The sequence below is a fragment of the Ostrea edulis genome, chromosome 3, assembly GCF_947568905.1.
Source record: "Ostrea edulis chromosome 3, xbOstEdul1.1, whole genome shotgun sequence".
In the NCBI taxonomy this organism is placed as follows: domain Eukaryota; kingdom Metazoa; phylum Mollusca; class Bivalvia; order Ostreida; family Ostreidae; genus Ostrea; species Ostrea edulis.
Window position 1 is genome coordinate 37,451,972 of NC_079166.1, and position 21,041 is coordinate 37,473,012.

The following is a 21,041-nucleotide window of genomic DNA, read 5'->3' on the forward strand; positions in this document are numbered from 1 at the left end:
ATGAAGCAATAGGATTGCCCCGCTTTCAGGATAAACCCCAAAATTATGCATACATACACAATTGCAACAATAATTTGGTAGTAAGCCCAATTGAATTATTTGTATTCAGAAGGTCAAATTTAAAAAAAATCTTGATTTACCGCTATTTACATTCCATTCCTGTTTTGTTTCAAATTAGAATCCGCTGACCTGCATTCATATAGCTGGTGTAAACCAAACGCGCCGACAGCATTTACTGATTATACACGAACGTGGAGGGTGAGTATCCTGTGTTTGCTAGTTATGTTTTTATCATAGTAGGCTGTACATAAATGTTAATGCATATGTTGTAATGTGATTCAACAATGTTAATAATGACGATTTTCATTGCATATTGCTTATCAAAGTAAAAAGTATCATTTCATAGTGTTAAAATAAGAATTATAAATGCACATCTTCAGTTTCAATATAAGTTACATTATGCTAATTAGCTCTCTCTCTCTCTCCCTGTGTGTGTGTGTGTGTGTGTGTGTGTGTGTGTGTGTGTGTGTGAATAAAATCAAAGTACTGTAAGTATTGAGTGAAATCAGCTTCTGATTATAATGATTATTTCAAAATAGCAATTGGAGATGAACTTACCTCACGTATTTTTTTTATCAAAATACATGTATGGGATTTCCCCATTTGCTCTTTTCTAAATTGCTAAAGATAAGACAAAAAGAAATTGGGTCTTTCAGGACTTAATCTCTAATCCATATGATTCATCCGAATTGGAGCGGCATATAATGAAGTCATATGTATGAAAAAGTGAAGATAATAATGAACAGTGTTCAATCTCATAAATCCTATAAAATTTCGCAATTAAGAGTAAGCATCCATGTTAAGGTTTCCCAAAGCTTTGAAATGCCTTCAAAACATACATTGAATAGCGAGGTCGATTTTGATTTTAACTTTTGATTTATATACTTAAGTACAGACAATTTATATAGAAGTTTCTCTCAGCTATATATTAACATATTTGTTATGATATCACATATCTTCTTTGATTACGGGACGGTCATTTATAATTTTTGAAATGTTTCACATAAATCGCTACGACACAGCTGATTAAACAAAAGGTGAAGATAACGGACAGTGAGCAATCTCATAACTCCTATAAGCAATATAAAATAGAGAGTTAGGCAAACACGGACCCCTGTATATACCAGAGGTGGGATCAAGTGCCTAGGAGGAGTAAGCATCCCCTGTCTACCGGTCACACACGCCGTGAACCTTATATCTTTAACATTTTGATATATAAATAAACTCATTGTATCCTCATGTACCTGAACTGTGCTTAAGAAAAGTGGTAGTATTAATTTGTTACAAAATACATAAATTTCATGAAAAGTTCAACTTACCGACACATTTGAGGGTATTTCCCACTCAATTTCGTGATTTGTATTTCTTACAAAAGCCATCACACATTTTCCCAATCAAGATTAGTTAGAGAACAAACTCCTCTTACGATTTCCACGAAAGATATCAAATTAATCCTCATTAATTGCCTGCGACAGACTCTTTTATAAACACATAATAAATTCTACCTCTAACCACTGATATAAAACAAGAGTACATTTCAAAAGAATATTCTTCGAAAGCATTTTGAACACGCTGAATTTCGATCAATATTATTTAAGAATATTCGGGCACATAAGATTTTGAATTGCAATTAAGGCAAGTGAATTTTGCAATAACGTTCTGACATTATACACGCAGTTTTAAATAACGTCTAAAGTTTGATACTCTCCCTGTCATAACACCAGTTTGAAGTGACTTGACGTCGTTTTGCATTATGACGTCATATAATGGTAGTTCTGAGAAGTAAAGGTACATAGTGCACTATGATATTCTATGGGAAACCTTAATGTACCTGCGTAATGCAAACGCAGAGCTTTGGCCTCAAAAGAGATAGATCAGGTGTCTAGAAGGAATTAGCATTTCTGGTTGACCGGTCACAAACTCCCTCTATCTTTACCCTATATCTTGATCAGGTAAAGAAAGTAATTCGTAATCAAAATCAGTATGTAAAGAACGGCCTAACAATTGGTATGAAAAACGTCACATAGCTTTCGACTTAATGATATATTGGATTTGTAAATTAGATTTGCTATAACGACCATAGACTTTGTGAAATGCTAACTTTAAACGAGACTGTTGAAACATGATCTCGCGCACCGAATCATTTGAGAGACATATAAGCCATATGCAGGTGATAATGAAATATTGTTACGTTGCAAGTTGACGATGGAAAATCCCTTCGTTATAACAATGAGTTGTTATTTTGTCGTTAAAATAACCATACTTTCCACGTCTGCTTTCAACTAACAACTCAACTCGATGACAAACGGGATGACTTCAGCTTCTGCATAGTCATTGTCCCATATTGATGTAGCAATATTCCTTTATCACCTGTATATACTGTTTATATATATATATATATATATATATGAACTGATTCGATACGCATGAGCTTGTTCAATATGTGCCGACGGACGATAATATGTCCCATTACAAATCAGGATTGTTTTCGGTATTTGATATATATTCGGGAAATAGTAATTGTGACAGCTACTAAGACTTGATAAGAACTATTGACCTCAGTTTAAAATCTGTAACGAACCGTTGAAAAAAAAGAAAACGAATAAAGCCCTCATACCTATTCAAATACTGTAAATTATTACATGCATGTGACCTTTAGAAAAGTACGAGCGCCTTGGGTAAGGAGACTAATAATTGGTCACTAAACGTTAGAGCGATCAAGGGTTCTCCTCTTGATTTCAAAGTAATGAAAGTGTACTATAGCTGGAGACACTGCGCATGTGTAGAAACCTTTGCCTTTTCTGATTTTATGTACGGCATGTGTATTTTGGATTTATTCAGACCAATTTGTGTCTAGCTTAAGTTTGAATTAAGCAATACTTTCGAGATTGTATTCCAAAGTTTACGCCTATGAAACTATGGGATAAAATATGAAAACATGTTTCTTAATTTTCCAAAACATTTTGAAATATAAAGAATCAACAGTCAGATTACAAAACAACAATTTCTCCCATACTTCAGATGTTAGCATACTTCAGTGGCTTTCTCCGGTATTAGTGCCCTTCAAAAGAAAATATAACGAATCACTTGATCTACTTGTTAGATATTTACATCATGTTGTGAAATACGATACGATCTTAAGAAATAATCTCTGAGAATGCATCTTAAAACATTTCACAAATATGCGAAATTGGAACAATTTCCGTTATCTGCATGTGAACCCTTGATATAAATACACGTAGAAACATCTCAAAAATCATTCTCAAAACATGATCCAGCTCCAAGGCATTGGGTGAGTTGCATGAAATTGTTCATATTTAACTTCCACTCTCTCTATACAAGATATTTATTTTTAATTGATGATTATCTTTATTTCATGAATATGGAAAATGTGACATTTTGTGCAGAAATATTTTCAAAATTGACAATACATACTGGAATATACAATGTATAGAAACTAATGATGTCACTCAATATTTCTTTATGGGTTTCTCCCGGATGATTTAAGATAAAATATCTACAGGATAGTATTTCATACAAAATAGACGTCTCCATATAAGTGAAATATTCTCATCAATCATACAAAATATATCAGTTTTTAAATGGAGGTAGGCTACTGAGAAACAAGTTGATGGTGCAGGTGTTTCAACAATCTCGTTTAAAGTCAGCATTTCGCAAATTCTTTGGTCGTTTTAACAATCTAGTTTGTCAATACACTCTATCTTGTGTCAAATACTGTCTAACTTAATTCATACCGATTGTTAGGCCGTTCCTAGCACACTGATGTTGACTTTGGATAAGTTCATCTACCTGATCAATATATAGGGCTCACTGTGGGTGTGACCGGTCGACAGGGGATGCTTACTCATCCTAGGCACCTGATCCCATCTCTGGTAAATCCAGGGTATGTGTGTACCCAACTCTATATTTTGTATTGCTTATAAGAGTTGTGAGAATGGTCACTGTTCGTTATCTCCTCCCTTTCATCCATATATAATTTTACCGAAATTGGCATTTGACATTATAGGTACAGGAACAAAACTTTGAATTTGATGGCCACTGACACTTTAATAACCTTGGTCTTCACCTTTCATTTAGCACAGAGACAGAATGCATATTTACGATGGTTTGGAGACGTCTGCCAAAGTTGTAAAATTCCTGGTTTTATGATCACCAAGTCAGGCTTCAAGATGGGCTATATAGATGGTGTAGTGAATAGATATGTCTTGAAAAAAATTTGTCCCTAACTCCTAATGAAATAGCAAACAAATGAAGTCCACACTGATAACATCTGCTTGAGGTTGATGCGGTATGACTGACTGTATACCTGTGTGTCTATCATCCTACTTTGTATTTACATGTCGGTCACACCAATAAAGATACAAAGAACCTCATACTTGGCACAGAATTTGCTTATGATGAGATGTTGTGTAATCATCCTGAACCATTGTCAGTTTGTCAAGGTCAATGTACACTAGTAAACGGAAGTTGAAAATATTCCCCTCCCTTAACAATTTAATAGAGAGACGTAAGCTCATGTTTTGCACAAATGTTGCTAGTGAGGACACCTATATTCTCACTGGTTCTGAACAAAGAACCTGCGACTAGGTTCAATATCCCTAGCATTAGAAAGTTAAATTTCAAGAGATATTCGATGCAATATACCTGATAGAAGATTGTCTATGACAAAACGCGCATGAACTCTGAAGCAATGTTTTTAAGCTAATGTCACGATTAAAACCCAATTTAACCAGTTCGAAGGGAGTATAACTTTATCTTAGATTTTAGAAGTACATACGAGGCACAGAGGTTAAAGATGAGAAGACAGTATACCATGAGCATGAATTAAAGTAAATAAATTAAAGTCAAGGTGACTGGTAAACGTGTGAAAAATATCTTTATTATAAACCCATCAATGTTTCGTTTTTTTATACTGTGTACCGGTTTTCCGGATCACCACACTGGTTTTCGTATTCCGTATCAGTATCCTCTGAAACTGATTACGTCACAATGCATCAACGCAACGGTTTTTGTGAACAATATCGACCGCGTCACAAACAAAACTGCGTACACAGAATTTAATTTCACTGTATGTCTGTGTTTTCGACAATTTTGATTACATTTGATATCTTATAAATGTAGATTTAAAATGCATAAAAGGGAATATAAATTTTTTAGTACTACAGTAACTTGATCCAAAGAGTTTGACCACGTCTCCTTGACAGCCGCAGATCATCAGATCAAATTCGACGCTTCGTGTCTCGTGTGAACTGATGATCCGAGACTCAACTCGACATGATCCGACTCGTCGGATTTTACTGTAGTAATGATATATATGTATCAGGTTGTAAATTTATAGAGAATCATCTGCAGCTCATATTTCTTACAGAAATTGTTCATGACCGGACATAATGTTTTGGCGTTAATCATAGTATATCTCTCAAATGAGAAGGTTTATAAGCATTCATGTTCATACTCTTTCTTAAGATACTTTCTAAAGTTCCCTGAAATATATATGCTACATAGCATGTTTATGTCAAAACCTGTTATTCTATCAAATTGTAGAAACATCCGTTTCTGATTTAAGGTCAAGAAGAGCTCAGAGAAATCTTTCAATGTCGTCTGAAAGCTGGGTGGATACACTGAATGGGAGATGGACGCCCTTGCTATTCCTTGTCCTGGGCATAATAGCATTTTTTGTACCTTTGTGGTTTAGTCCTCTTGAATGCATGTTTCCGGCGGAATTCTCAACCCAGGAGATAGCATACGGCAAGTCTCGATGCTACGAAGCCACACGGATAAGAAACTTTCCTCATAGAGGCCTAAGCGAAAATTTACATTTTAAGCCTCCAGAAGTCACGACAGCAAATAGGGACTCAGAAGGTCAAAGAACATTGTACCAGTATGTTTCAATCATTCTAATAGTACAAGCTTTTTTTCTTCGTATTCCGTTCAATTTATGGAAATTGGGAGAGAAGCGATTGGGTATCCATTTCATTGTCGGTTCAGAGAATCAGGGTGAAGGTAGTAAATATGTCGGAAAGAGGATTGCTGCTTACCTAGAACAATGGATTAAAAATCGAAAAGTAAACATTTTGTCAATCGGAGCATTTACATTTTTTCATTTCTTCATCAAAATCCTTTACTTTGTCAGTGTATGTGTACACTATGGATTGTTAGACAGCTTCCTGAAACAGGAGAATGAAACCAGTTTTGGCTCTCAGCTCTTAGGAAATATCAGAGAAAACAACATTTCTGTTTTCCAAACCTCACCAGTATTTCCCCGCTATGTTATGTGTTCCTATTCTATACGCCGTCTTACAAATATAATGGGATATACCGTGCAATGTAATCTGCCATTGAATCCGTACTTAGAGCTGATAATGGCGGTGGTCTGGTGGTGGTTAGTCTTCAGTATTGCCGTCATCGTCGCGGATGGAGTATTTTACCTATTTGGTGCCTTAATCCCTTATTTCAGAATCTGGTAAGTCTAGATTGAGTGTTTCGATAATTCTAATAATTTAAGGTCGTCGTTCTTTGAGTTCAGTTTTATTGATGTAAATGAGAATATAAGAGTTATGAAAACATACTAAGGTTAAGTTATGCATGGTTTGACTTGAGAATATGCGATTATTATCGTACAGTATAACTTTATTCGATATATCTGCATTTTCGGATAAGATATTTTCTTTCCATCCACTCATCATTTTTAGATATATGATATGTATTGTATATACAAGAAAGAGCAGGCACGTATCATACATTTTCAAAGGATGCGACAGCCGTATAAGAAGATAATTTGTCTAAAATTCTTGACAAGGAAAAGCAAACACCCCTCCCCAAACCCTACTGCTAGTTATTGTCACAACAGACGATCATAGTTCGACTTTCCTCAATAGCTCTATCCTCTTTATTTACATTATTCATAACCCGATCGCCTATGCTCTAAGTTTACATTTTCCTCATTCACTACTACTGCCACCAAAATAGTAGGGGGATTTACATTTGCACCTAATGTATCTTTATTTGTGTATGAAAGTAACGAAATATGAAGGTTGTCAAAAAGGGGAGGGGCTGATTCTACGTGCGTGAAGAGCTAACTATCGATTATTGAGTTTTAAATCGTTGTTATTTTAGGTTTGTGGAAGCAAATTTGATGAAACGAGAACTAGAAATTTCAACGCAAATGCTGACAGATCAACAGATTTGGAAATTTGCAAACAACACCCTCGGAGAAGATGTCATCGCATTTCTTCAGCAGATGCAGGCCAACAATAATGGTTGTGTCGTCATGGAAACCGTTACTGAACTCTGGAAGATCTATCATGGTGGTGTGCAGAGTTCACCAATGGGGAATCCCCTATTGCCAGAAGCATCGTGTCCCGGTCAAACGTTTCAAGCTTCGAGACCAGGCGTTGAACTACAACACATAGATCGGGGACCAGGAGTCCCTGAAGGCTACACAGCTCAAGGTCAAGTGACGGCACAGCAATCAATTTATCCCGCTTACCCGGCTACTGTATACAAAACATGAAATAATATAAATAAACTTTAAATGCTGTCGAATCACGATGTCTTTGTTAATTTTATCACACAATATACATGCCTATTCTAATCGCAAGAAAAGGTCCCCTAGATAGAACAGATACAGATAGTTTATTGTCAAATAATGTGTCCCTATGCCCCTAAAGGTACCTAGGGACGATGCATAGTGAACATACTGTCATATAGTCATAAATATTATTATTATACCTGTATCCATTTACATACACCTTTCAATCATGAAAATGTAATTCATAAAAAAGAAAAAAAACATATTTGTTCCACCTCGTACTAATAGTTGGGGTTCAAGAATATTCATACATTTGTAAAAAAAAAAAAAAAAAAAAAAAAAAAAAGATTGAAAACCTCAATGTTTATGTAATACATATACCTGTACATGATATGTCAGCATTTCACAAATTCTATGGTCGTTATAACGATGTAGTCCGTCAATACAACCTCGCATTGGGTCAAATGCTGTCTGACGTGTTTCATACCGATTGTTAAGCCGTTCTTGACACACTGATTTTGACTGCGGATAACTCCGTTTACCTGATCAGGATATAGGGCTCACGGCGGGGGTGGCAGGTCAACAGGGGATGCTTACTCCTCCTAGACACCTGATCCCACCTCTGGTGTGTCCAGGGGTCCGTGTTTGCCCAACTATCTATTTTGTTTTGCTTATTAGAGTTATGAGATTGATCACTGTTCGTTATCTTCACAGTGCATGTAGATTCTCATACATGAACTAGTCACAATACAAGTTTATGAATTTGGAAACAGACACAAGTATTATTTCATTATTCATGAACCATATAAATGACAGGGGATGCTTACTCCTCCTAGGCACCTGATCCCACCTTTTGTGTGTCCAGGGGTCCGTGTTTGCCCAACTATCTATTTTGTATTGCTTGTAGGAGTTATGAGATTGAACACTGTTCGTTATCTTCACCTTTCATTTGTCCAGGTCTTGTAGACATATGGAATTAGAACATTCTTCATTTATTGCCTTTACCATTTCTAGTCTTTCAAAATTAAAACATATAATCATTAGTATTATACATGTACATCATTATTTTAATGTAATTATTAAATTTATTAACATTGCTATTGCGTATAACTAGAAAAATATCAGCAACCATTTGTATGCGATGTAACTCTATAAATACAGAACAAAATCCAAAAATGTCTGTGTTGTTCGCTGTGTGTGTGTGTGTGTGTGTGTGTGTGAGAGAGAGAGAGAGAGAGAGAGAGAGAGAGAGAGAGCTGATGGTGATATAGGTGCTGGTTCTGTGAGGCGGTCTTGAAGGCTTCTATAGTGTCAACACGCACAATTTCATTTGATAGGTGGTTCCGCTGTATTACAGTGTTCACAAAAAAGTATTAACACATTATAATAAATAGTATCTAGCCTTTGACGTATATATTAATACAAACAATTGAGGTTAGTCTTAAAATAGTTTCGGAAAAATGCCTGCAAATCTGAATTCCATATGAGACAGTACATCATACCCTCAATCGTTAAACGTTGATGCTTGTGTAAAAATATACATGCTCGACAAACTGACTGGTTGATAATTTGAGCAATCTCCTTTTCATAGGTTTGGGGGATGATACTGAAAACTTCTCGGTTGCACTTGGATTCCACGTGTTTTATACAAAGTTTGGATTTAAATACAGTATGATTGTTATTAGATGCATTAGATAAAGACTTGGGGGAAAATGTGCATTCCAACATCATTTTATACCACTTAGAATCCACGTCGTGGAAAGAACTGACGATTCAATATGTGTGACATATTTGGGGATTAAATATTACTTTTTACGACAATAAAAACTGCTGTGTAGGATACATTTCTAACGCACTGTGCCAGAACAAATGGAGAAGTAATGTAAATCAAAAATCTCAACAATTCCAATTTTTGTTTTAAATTTGAAATCACAAAACTTCCAAAATCATAAGCATCAAAACATACGACTTTTCAAAACTTTACACCACCAATCATCACGACAAAGACTACGCTTTTTGGACATTATAAACAGCTGATTCTTTAATAAAAAGGATATCCGGAATATATATTTTGTGATCAGTTATCCAATGGATTACTTTGTTGAGAGACATTCTAATTCTACACACAAGTACTCTGAAGATGCCTGAGTTCCTGATTGGCTATATCAATGTAATCTTTGGAAATCCGATCTTCGAACAGTCTTTAGGAATTCCCATGGGTGCAAATTGTTCTCCTTTATCAGATGACCTGTTTTTACATTCTTATGAAACAAACGTTATTTAGAAACTTGTACATGAGAAGAAAACCTTCAACTAAAAAAATAAATACATCGCGACGTTTTATTTACCAATATTAATTTCCATTCATATGTATATTCGATATATCCTAGTTAACTCGAGATAAAAGACACCAAAGTGTCTTCCTCATGTATTTCAAATTTTAATGTTTTACAGAACATAGACATTAATGGCATACTCACTACCTAACGTTATAACAAACGTGAGTACTTTAGCTTATCGATCGTGAACTTCCATTGGCACTTGTAGGTAGTTTTTATGTATCCCAACTGATTTTATATGCGAGAATATGTTCTGCATATGATCAATTTTAAACCGATTCAAACTACTGACAAATGCGTTAATGTTATGGAGGTTTGAACAGTATTGTTTAAAGGCAGGTTGTTTTTTTGTTTGTTTTTTTTTTTTTACAAATTCTATGACCGCTATGGTGATCGTACACGTTTTTGCTTAAATTCAAATGTTGTCTCAGCGTTCCATACCAAATTGTTAGGCCTTTTTAATATTGGCTTTGAATATCTTTTACTCCGTTACCTGATCAATATAGAGAGTTGACGACGGAAATGTCCGGTTAACATGGAATACTAATCTTACTAGAGACCTGACTGTCGTTTAACGTTAATTGATCGTAGTACATGTACATACGACCGTTTATCAAAAAATTACGAATTGGGATTTACGACTGATATTGATAATAAGTTTACAGTTGGTCTGGGGCAGTTAGTCGCTCAACTATATGAAAGGTGAAGATAATGAAGAGTGATCAATCTCATAACTCCTATAAGCAACACAAAATAGATAATTGCGCAAACACGAACCCCTGGACACACTAGAGGTTGGATCAGGTGTCTAGGAGGAGTAAGCATCCGCTGTCGATCAGTCACACCCGCCGTGAGCCCTATATCTTGATCAGACAAACATTATGTATATGTATATGAACAGGAAGACTGTCACTTAGCTCTGCCATTGACCAGTTTGCGGCACTTATTACCTGACTGAGGTAGGAGATATGGAGAAAAATGAATTGTCGACTTTAATTCAAGAATATTATGCAGTACAAGCCTACATTTGAAATTAATCAGAGTTATCCATGTTTGGTAGACACGACTGCAGGTGCTAGGACATGTTTACGTGTTAGCCAAAAATGAGTATAGAAGCTATCAAATATTGAATGCCTTTAGGGTAAGATTTGCATTTTATATTTTACAAACACTGCATATATTAATATTGAAATTTTGAACATTTTAATACCTTAATTGTCTTTTAAAACAGTAAAATGTTTAACACCATTTCAAAGAAACGTTTTATAAGCATGCCAATAATCAATTTTATAAGATTATGATCAAAATTTAAAGGTTTTTATTAAATGTTCTCGAAACTTCTCATGGATGGATGTTACTTATTTTAGAATCTGTTTGCATATCTTCAACTACAGGCAGCTGGTTGAGCTTCTTCCTTGCTACTGAAAATTTTTCATTAGGACTATCACAAACACATTGTACATATACTATACGTAATATTCATAGTTAGATTTACGAATCAATACCAGTACATTGTATTTCTATGTACAAAATCTTTCTGAGAACAAAACTCAAACATACCTTATTACATGTAACATAATGAGATCCCCCAGGAAGATACTCAGCAAAATAGTAGAACATCTAGAGCTTCCCATTTTATCATTTCAATAGACATTATCTTTGTATGCTTTTTGAACCGCAGTTATAAAATAATGTCAAATAAAATTCATCGTAATAGGTATTGTACATATGCAATTTCAAACAAATTAATAAAAATATCACATGTGCATTAGTTTAAATAAGTATCAAAACATTGAAATTAAGGTACGTCTTTTTACATTCATATTAATGAATCCATACTGCTGATAGTTTTATACATGTATTTTATCTAATAGTTTAGGCACATCGATATATGCAGCATTACTACATTGTCAAAGCACAAGTTTGATTCAGTTAGAATTGTTCAAAAGTTTTGGGATAGTCAGAGAGCTAACACTGGATAAGCTATCATTTTCAATTAATGAATTAAAGTTGTACAGGTATATTACAATATAATGAATGAGTTACAGCTGTACGGGTATATTACAATATACCACAACGCGCAAAATTGGTTTTATGTTTTGTGTAAGTCTATATACGTGTGGGTGATGCAATTACATGTAAAATTCGCTGTTATTATGTTAATTTACTTCAATGACGATGTACATGAGAGCACAAACCCTGCAAGTCTTTTAATGAACCTAAGAGACTAGATATAGCTCGTGCATTGCCAATAAATATGTGCTAAAAGACTCGTCTCTGGATAGAAGTGAGCGACATTGTGGTTATGTTATTTTGTTTTACTGTTTTGTTTATTGAAGCAAACATAGGATAAAATCCACTTTATATGTAGTATGTACAACTTAGTTGTTTGATTAAGTCTGTACTACATGGATCATTTGTGCACAACTTTGTTGACCTGTTACTTAATATGATTACGGTTGTCACAACTTGATTTTTACATTAAATCTCTATGAACATTTATATTGTTTGATAACAGGTATATATTTGTAAATTACATATAATCGTTATCCTTGACCGTTCTGTCCAGTGTATGAATATAACCAAAGGGGTTCCATAGTCTGTCAATGTGATGGTGTGATTTATTTCTATGATCACGTTATGAATTTAAAAAAAAAATCTTTCATGTATATGAAGCAATACATATTGCCCTCTTTCTGGGTAAACTATGCATACAATCATAATTACAGTAATATTTTGGTAATGACGCCAATTGAATTATTATTATTTGCATGGTCAATTCATAAACAATCTTGATTTGCCACTTTACATTCCTTTTCTGTTTTGTTTCAAATTACAATCCGTTAACCTACATTCTTTAAGCTGATGTAAATCAAAAGCGCCGGCAGATGATTAGTCAAGGACGTGAAGGTTGAGAACTGAAACCGCGCGGTAAGTATCCTGTATTTATTTATGTCAGCATTCTGATATTTAAGATTTTCATTGTTGAGCTACACTGTCAAAAGTATAATTGAATTATCGTTTGGAATGGTTTTTACAACCCCGTTTCATCTATCGCAAAATGATAGAATTTTAGTACAAAAGAGTGATTCCCTTTCTTGTCCCTTCGATGAGAACATATTTGTTTGAGTCCGCTGAATTGTAGCACGACTGCTCTTTCCTATATCGTGTATTCATACCCTGTTTACAAATAATCATTTAACATGCTGTTGAAGGTCGAAATTTAAAAGAAGTGTTGTGTATATTGAAATATTATGTCATGAATTTTATGAATTTGAAATCAATCTTCCAAAATTCAGAAGATTTTTTGTATGAATACTGTGTTCGCTACAGTTATGTTTTGATTATAGTAGGATGCATTTGAATGTTGATGAAGCTCTTGTAATGAAATTCAACAATGTTAACAATGACCAATTTCCTTGCATATTGCTTATGAAAATGAAAAGTATAATTTCTCTCGTGTATCCAGAGGTTCGTGTTTGCCCAACTCTCTATTTTATTATGCTTATAGGAGTTATGTCATCTTTCATAAAGTTAGAATAAGAAAGTAAAAGCACTTCATTTTCAATTTAGGTTACAATACGCTAATTAGCTCTCTCTCTCTCTCTCTCTCTCTCTCTCTCTCTCTCTCTCTCCATGAACAAATTTAAAGTACTAGTACTGTAAGTATTTAATCACGTTGACTACTGATTACAATGATTACTTTAGAATACCAATTAGAGATATATTCACCTCGCATATTGTTTTCAGTTTCCTAATGGGTATTTCTTCTTTTTTAAATTGCTAAAAGATAGAGATGAAAAGAAAATCAGTCCTCCGCGTCTTAATCTTTAATTCATATTAGTTTCATGAAAGGTGAAGATAACGAACAGTGATCAATCTCATAACTCCTATAAGTAATACAAAATATATAGTTGGGCACACAGGAGATCAGATGCCTAGGAGGAGTAAGCATCCCCTGTTGACCGGTCACACCCACCGTGAGCCCTATATCCTGATCAGGTAAACGGAGTCAAAATCAGCGTGCCAAAAACGGCCTAACAAACGGTATGAAACACATCTGATATTAGGAATCTCATAAATCCTATGAAAATTACGCAATTAGGAGTAAGGCAAACACGGACCCCTGGGTACACCAGATATAGGATTATGTGCCTAGGAGGAATAAGTATCCCCTATTGACCACCGTTGACCGGTCACATCCGCCGTGAGTCCCCTATCTTGATCGGATAAATGGAGTAATAATTCGTAATCATAATCAGTATGTAAAAACGTCCTGATAATTGGTATGAAAAAGTCAGATAGCATTCGACCTATTGACAGATTGTATTTCTGAATTAGATCGCTATTCCAAAAACATACTCTTGCCTATTGAATCAGTTGAGATACCTATACACAATATGGAGGTGACAATGGAATATTGCAACTTAAATTTGGGAAGTTGACGATGGCGAAGCAGTTTGTTATAAAGCTGAGTTGTTGGTTTGTCGTTAACATCTGCTTCATGCTTAGTTATCTTATTGAACATATATGTTAACGGCAAATTAACAACTCCACTTTTTAAAGACAAACAGAATGACTTCAGCTTCTCCATCGTCAACTTCTCATACTTATGTAGCAATATTTAATTATCAATATGTGTCGACAAACAATAACATGTATCGGCACAAACTAGGCTGTTTTCGGTGTCTGATATACATTATGGTCGGGAAATAGTCATTTGTCAACTACTAGTACTTGGTAGTATTTACCTCAGTCTAAAGCCTGCGATCAACAATTCTCACTCCGTGACTGACAAAATGGATATTGTTCTCATACCCATTTAAATTGTTAAATGCGTGGGACCTTTTGAAAAGTACGTGTGCTGTGGGTCAGCTGACTGGTGACTGCTTATTAAACACTAGAGCGATCAAGGGCTCTCCTCTTGATTTCAGAGTAGTGAAAGTGTTATAGTTAGAGACGCTGCCATACGAGTGCGTTTGTGTATGCCTTTGTGTTGCCTTTGTGTGGAAGAGATGATAGTAGAATCATTTACCTTTTTTGGATCTAGTCAGTTTAAGTTAAAATTAATGAAGACAATCAATACTATCGAGATTGCATTACAAAATGTACACTTATGGCAGCATAGGATATAGTATTAAAAGGATTTTTTATTTTTTCAAAACATTTTGAAATATAAAGAATCAACAGTCAGATTACAAAACAACAATTTCTCGCATACTTCACCCCGGGTTCACTCCGGTACAAGTGCCCGTCATAGGAAAATATAATGAATCGCGTAATCTTTCCATCATGTTGTGAAATATGACACGATGTTGCGCAATAATCTCTGAGGAAGCATCTTAAAACATTTTACAATCATGTGAAGTTGAAACCATTTCCGTTAGATGTATTTGACCCCTTCGTATAAATGCATGTAGAAACATCTCTTAGCACATTCTCAAAACACGATCGAGCTTCAAGTGACTGGGTGAGTTGCATGCAATTGTTCATATTTACCTCTCTACTCTTTCTTTCTTTCACTTTTTCAGAAGAATTTTATTTCCAAAAGATAATCTCTATTCATTAACATGGAAAATGTTGCGTTTTGTGCAAAAATACTTTTCAAAATTGACGATATATACTTGAATATAAAACCCATAGAAACAAACGATATCGTTCAATATTTCTTTAGGGGTTTGGTCGTTATGATTTAAGATCCAATATCTACAGGGTAGTATTTCATACAAAATATGCATATACAGTTTGTCAATTTCAAAGTAAATGTAAATTCATAAATAAAACTGAACTTGGGGCACTAGGTGACTCTCATTTACCATTCACCATTGCACGAAAAATATTAATGTAGATGTTTTGAGATGACAGTTGAATCGGGGAATTGAATGTACTGTTATTCTTATATTTTTTTCAAAGAAAGGTCAAGCTGTGAATGAGCATTTTGTTACTAAGCATAAAAACAAGTGAAGCAAAATTTACGAGTTTACGAATGTTGAATCTTGCACTGGTAATCATGGAGGAATTTAAGTGCTTACATATTTTAGGGATATATATCCAACTCATCATAGTATTGGTGATGACAATAAAAATATATCCATATAAGATAGTACTTAGGATATTGTCACCAGACGTTTACTTTTTATATTTCTAATATTTTCTATGAGTTATGATATTATACTATGATTGCTAAGAAATTAATTGGACCCCCAATACGTTACTTGATTTTATGCAGGAGATTAATTATGATCCGTGTTTGTCCGTCGTCATAATTAAACATTCAAACATCTACATCTTCTCAAATACATGGTACTACTTGTGCCATAACATTGGAATATGTACAACTTCCTAAACACTACTAAGCCATGTTTACCGAAATTGGCATGTGACATTATAGGGACAGGAACAAAACTATGCATGCATTGTATGTCCACTTCCTCAATTAGGGATGACAGATGGGGCTAAGGCTTAAAAATTACGCAATAATGGGTTAGGGTAAATCGGTGTTTTTACCCTGAGACATATAGCAGACGCACTGTATCCATAGTCAGGTCTCTACCAGGGTTGTGAAATTCACGTGACAGGACGTCTGATGGTAGAACAGGATCTTACGGCTTATATAGCTGAAATACACTAATGGACATATTATTTAAACAATATAAGTTCGAGCGAATGATTACGACTATACCAAACTTCTGATATTCATGGCCGCTTTTCTTCGGGTCCTGGTGCTAGGGTGGGGCTCTATGACTGATATAGTGAAAAACGTTTCATCTTTAAGAAACCTTGATACATTTAGTACAGAGACTAACTAAATGCATATTTACAATGGCTTGTAGACGTCTGACAAAGATATAAAATTTCTGGTTTTATGATCACCAAGTCAGGCTTCGAGATGGGGTACATGGATGGTGTAGTGAAAAATATGCCTTCAAATTCTTCTCCTGTACTCCTGATAAATAGCAAACAAATGCAATCCACACTAAAACATCTGCATGAATCGTATGTGATATGACTGTCTGTATAGCTTTGTGTCCATTATCTGTCCTTCCATCGTATATTATATTTACATGTCAGTCACACCTTTATAATAAAGATACATAGAAGATCATACATGGCACAGAATTTGCGTATGATGAGGTATTGTGTAATGATCCTGAACCAATGTCATTTGGCCAAGGTCATGACTTACTAGTAAACTAAAGTAAAAAAAGTGCTAATGAGCAGACACGTGTATTTTAACTGCTTCTGAACAAAAACATGACTAGGTTCATGTCTTTAGCATTAAAAAGTTAAATGAAAGTCAGTCGATGCATATCCTTGACAGAAAATTGCCTATTTCTAAAACTCCAGTTAAATCATTTCTGGGGACTTCGTTTTGTAATAGCAACGACACGAGCTCGCTCCAATGATTACACAATTGAGTCACGTGATTTGCTCTTCATCAGCTGAAAAATGATGGGAACTACCCACAATGCGTACGGAAAAATGTCGCAGCCACTGCGGTATACTTCATTGACAATCCCGTATATAAAACAAATAAATAGTTTGGAAAGTAACTTAAATGATTTTGAATTCCAGACAAGCTTTCCCATACCTACGTTTCGTTGTGGATAATTTCTTGGTTTGAAAGAGAGAGAAAAATCGCAGTCAATGATGACGTCAAAATGCACTGTTTACATCAAGTGCGTTATATTTCCCGTGTTAAATGATGCTTAAAGTCGTTTTGCAAGATGTTGATTTCAGGATCTTTGCTCGTCTCAACGGTCACATCGTAAAACAAATTAGATATTAAAAGTCCATACGAGACACAGAGGTTAAAGCCGATCAGACAGCAGCCATTGAGCATAGATTCTCCCAACCTAGAGGGCTTATTAGAATTATTGTTTATACTTGTTGAAAGTATTTCTTTCTGTTGATATATTTCTAGAATTCTCTGAAACATATTTGCTACGTAGCATGTTTTTGTCAAAGCCTGTTCTTTTATCAAATCGTAGAGACATCTAACTTAGAATTTTCGCTTATGTTATGATAAAACTTTTCAATTTTAGATCAAGAAGAACTTAGAAAAATCTTTCAATGTCTTCTGAAAGCTGGGTGGACACTCTGAATGGAAGATGGACGCCATTGTTATTCCTTATCCTTGGCATAGTAGCATTTTTTGGTCCTTTGTTTTTTAGTCCTATTGAATGTGCGTTTCCGTCGGAATTCACAACACAGGACATACGATATGGCAAGTCAAAATGTTACGAAGCCACACAGATAAGGAAGTTTCGTGATTTTGGTGGAAATTTGGATCCAGAAGTCACTACAGTAGATGACGACTCAGATGGTCAAAGAACATTGTACCAGTATGTTGCAATCATTCTAATAGTACAGGCCCTTTTTCTTCGGATTCCGTTCATTCTATGGAAACTAGGAGAGAAGCGATTGGGTATCCATTTCATTGCCGGTACAGAGAATCAGGGTGGAGATAGGAAATATGTCGGAAAAAGGATTGCTGTCTACCTAGAACAATGGATCAAAAATCGAAAAGTAAACATTTTGTCAATCGGAGCATTTACATTTTTTCATTTCTTCATCAAAATCCTTTACTTTGTCAGTGTATGTGTACACTATGGATTGCTGGACGGCTTCCTGAAACAGGAGAATGAAACCAGTTTTGGTTCTCAGCTCTTAGGAAATATCAGAGAAAACAACATTTCTGTTTTCCAAACCTCACCAGTATTTCCCCGCCATGTTATGTGTTCCTATTCTATACGTTTTCTGCAAAATATCAGGATATATTCCGTGCAATGTAATCTGCCATTGAATCCGTACTTAGAGCTGATAATGGCGGTGGCCTGGTGGTGGTTAGTCTTCAGTATTGCCGTCATCGTCGCGGATGGAGTATTATACCTATTTGGTGCTGTAATCCCTTATTTCAGAATCTGGTAAGTATCAAAATGCTTTCGGCTTTTTTATAGTTCAATTTACTTGATGCAAAGGAGAATATAAGCGTTGAGAAAGTAAGACTACGGTTAGGTTATGCATAATTTGAGTTGAGAATATATAATAATTTCAGTACAATGTAACTTTAATCGATATCACAGCATCTTTTGGATAAAAGATTTTCTTTTTCATTCGTTAATAATTCTAAGACATATGAAATGTATTGTATATACCAGAAAGGGCGGGCATGTAACATCAGTTTTCAAACGATGTCAGTCGGATATGAAGATAATGTAAATTGTCTACAATTCTTGGCAAGACAAACCCAAAACCATCAAAACCCCAACATTAGTTATATTCACAAACCTTCAAAATCAAACTTCGGCGGAGGGGAGGTGGGTGGAGCATAAAAAGGTGAAAATAACGAAGAGTGAGCAATCTCACAACTTGTATAAGGGATACAATTAGTCCCCTATTATATCTTTATTTGCATATGAAAACATTGTCAAAAAGTGGGAGTGGCTGATTCTCTGTGCTGAGAGTTGTCTATCGCTTATTGAGTTTTAAATCATTGTTATTTTAGGTTTGTGGAAGCAAATTTAATGAAACGAGAACTAGAAACTTCAACGCAAATTTTGACAGATCAACAGATTTGGAAATTTGCAAACAACACCCTGGGAGAAGACGTCATCGCATTTCTTCAGCAGATGCAGTCCAACAATAATGGCTGTGTAGTCATGGAAACCATTACTGAACTCTGGAAGATCTATCATGGCGGTGTGCAGACTTCACCGATGGGGAATCCCCTATTACCAGAAGCATCGTGTGCCGGTCAAACGTTTCAAGCTTCGAGACCAAACTTTGAACTACAACACATAGATCGGGGACCAGGAGTCTCTGAGGGCTACGCAGGTCAAGGTCAAGTGCTGGCACAGCAATCCATTTATCCCGCTTACCCGACTGCTGTATACAAAACATAAGAAAATTATAAATCTGCAATTCTATACCCTTAAATGCAGTCAAATTTTGAGATATTTGTTAATAATATCACACAATATACATGCATATTTTATACGCAACAAATGTTCCCGTAGATATAATATACAATATTGGTAATATTAGTAATATACATGTACTTAATATCAATATTATCATTATTTTTGTAAAGTAATTATTTACGCGATTAGCATTACTATTGACTATAATTAGAGAAAGTGGGTATGTTAGCAACGATGTTTGTACTATGCACATGTAATTATATGAATAAAGAACAAAAACCAGTCTCTCTGTATCGTTCACTGTAATCACACATTTCAATAACAAAAACCGTTTATAATATGAACTGACTATCAATTGAACATCAGCGAACTCCGGAATTCCTTAACTTTTCACCCTTATTTCAATCAATTCCCCAGTAATGAATTGATTGATTTAATTTAAACAATATTTTATTATGTTTCATACATAATAAAATATTGTTTAAATTAAATTAATCAATTCACTACTGGGGTATTATAACAAAAGTATTAGGTGAGTAGGTTATTAAGGAAATAGTTCATTATTTTGAATTCAGATGCTATGATTGTTAAAACACAATCGGATAGACCTACTGAATCGGTCACCAGATCCCAGCGTTAGTGTTTCCAGGTGTCCGTGTTTCCGTGTTTCAACTTTGCATCTTTTATTTGATTTATAGCATTGATCAATTTTCGTGACCCCCACCCTTCTCAAAGCACGTAATTCACAATGACCAATGCTTGTGTTATGCTCACTTTTTTTCAAGCCTTGTTGATTAATCCCATCATACATAGTGCGAAATACGGTACGACCTAGAAATTTAATATATGCTTGCTAAGCTGTACGAAATTGCACACTTAATTGCCCCCAAAACTGCTACATCTGTCAAGTTCTAAAGTCTAATTTTCCTGCCGCATCAAATACAACCCTATGAGTGTGTTCATTGCTTGCCTTTGAAAACAACCTAATGGACTGATTGATATCACAGAAATGAGTCAAATCTGTCGTTTTCAGCAATCTATTTTTCATTTTGCATCAGTTTTTAAAGTCACATATGTGTATTCTACTTTTCATATATATTATATATACGACTGAGGAAGACCGGTGAGACAGTCGATATATTTCAAGAAAGCGTTTAGAGTTTTTTA

At 35.0% G+C, this 21,041-nt stretch overlaps 2 protein-coding genes across 4 annotated transcripts; both read left to right on the forward strand.

Moving 5' to 3' along the window:
- The first annotated feature begins 235 nt into the window (after positions 1 to 235).
- On the forward strand, positions 236 to 20,159 carry LOC125675094 (innexin-11-like). Of its 2 annotated transcripts, XM_048912586.2 has the most exons (4): positions 236 to 258; positions 12,814 to 12,882; positions 17,997 to 18,878; positions 19,460 to 20,159. In XM_048912586.2, the coding sequence occupies exons 3-4, from the start codon at positions 18,025 to 18,027 to the stop codon at positions 19,854 to 19,856; spliced, it is 1,251 nt and encodes a 416-aa protein (XP_048768543.2). In that variant the 5' UTR covers positions 236 to 258; positions 12,814 to 12,882; positions 17,997 to 18,024; the 3' UTR covers positions 19,857 to 20,159. The 2 variants fall into 2 exon arrangements, with proteins under 2 accessions (XP_048768543.2, XP_048768544.2); XM_048912587.2 differs by lacking the exons at positions 236 to 258; positions 12,814 to 12,882 and adding an exon at positions 15,271 to 15,421.
- LOC125675093 (innexin-11-like) lies at positions 3,227 to 7,626 on the forward strand. 2 transcript variants are annotated; one of them, XM_056160619.1, is made up of 3 exons: positions 3,227 to 3,352; positions 5,648 to 6,544; positions 7,198 to 7,626. In XM_056160619.1, the coding sequence occupies exons 1-3, from the start codon at positions 3,330 to 3,332 to the stop codon at positions 7,592 to 7,594; spliced, it is 1,317 nt and encodes a 438-aa protein (XP_056016594.1). In that variant the 5' UTR covers positions 3,227 to 3,329; the 3' UTR covers positions 7,595 to 7,626. The 2 variants fall into 2 exon arrangements, with proteins under 2 accessions (XP_056016594.1, XP_056016595.1); XM_056160620.1 differs by having other exon boundaries at positions 3,325 to 3,352; positions 5,648 to 5,962.
- Positions 20,160 to 21,041: the final 882 nt, after the last annotated feature.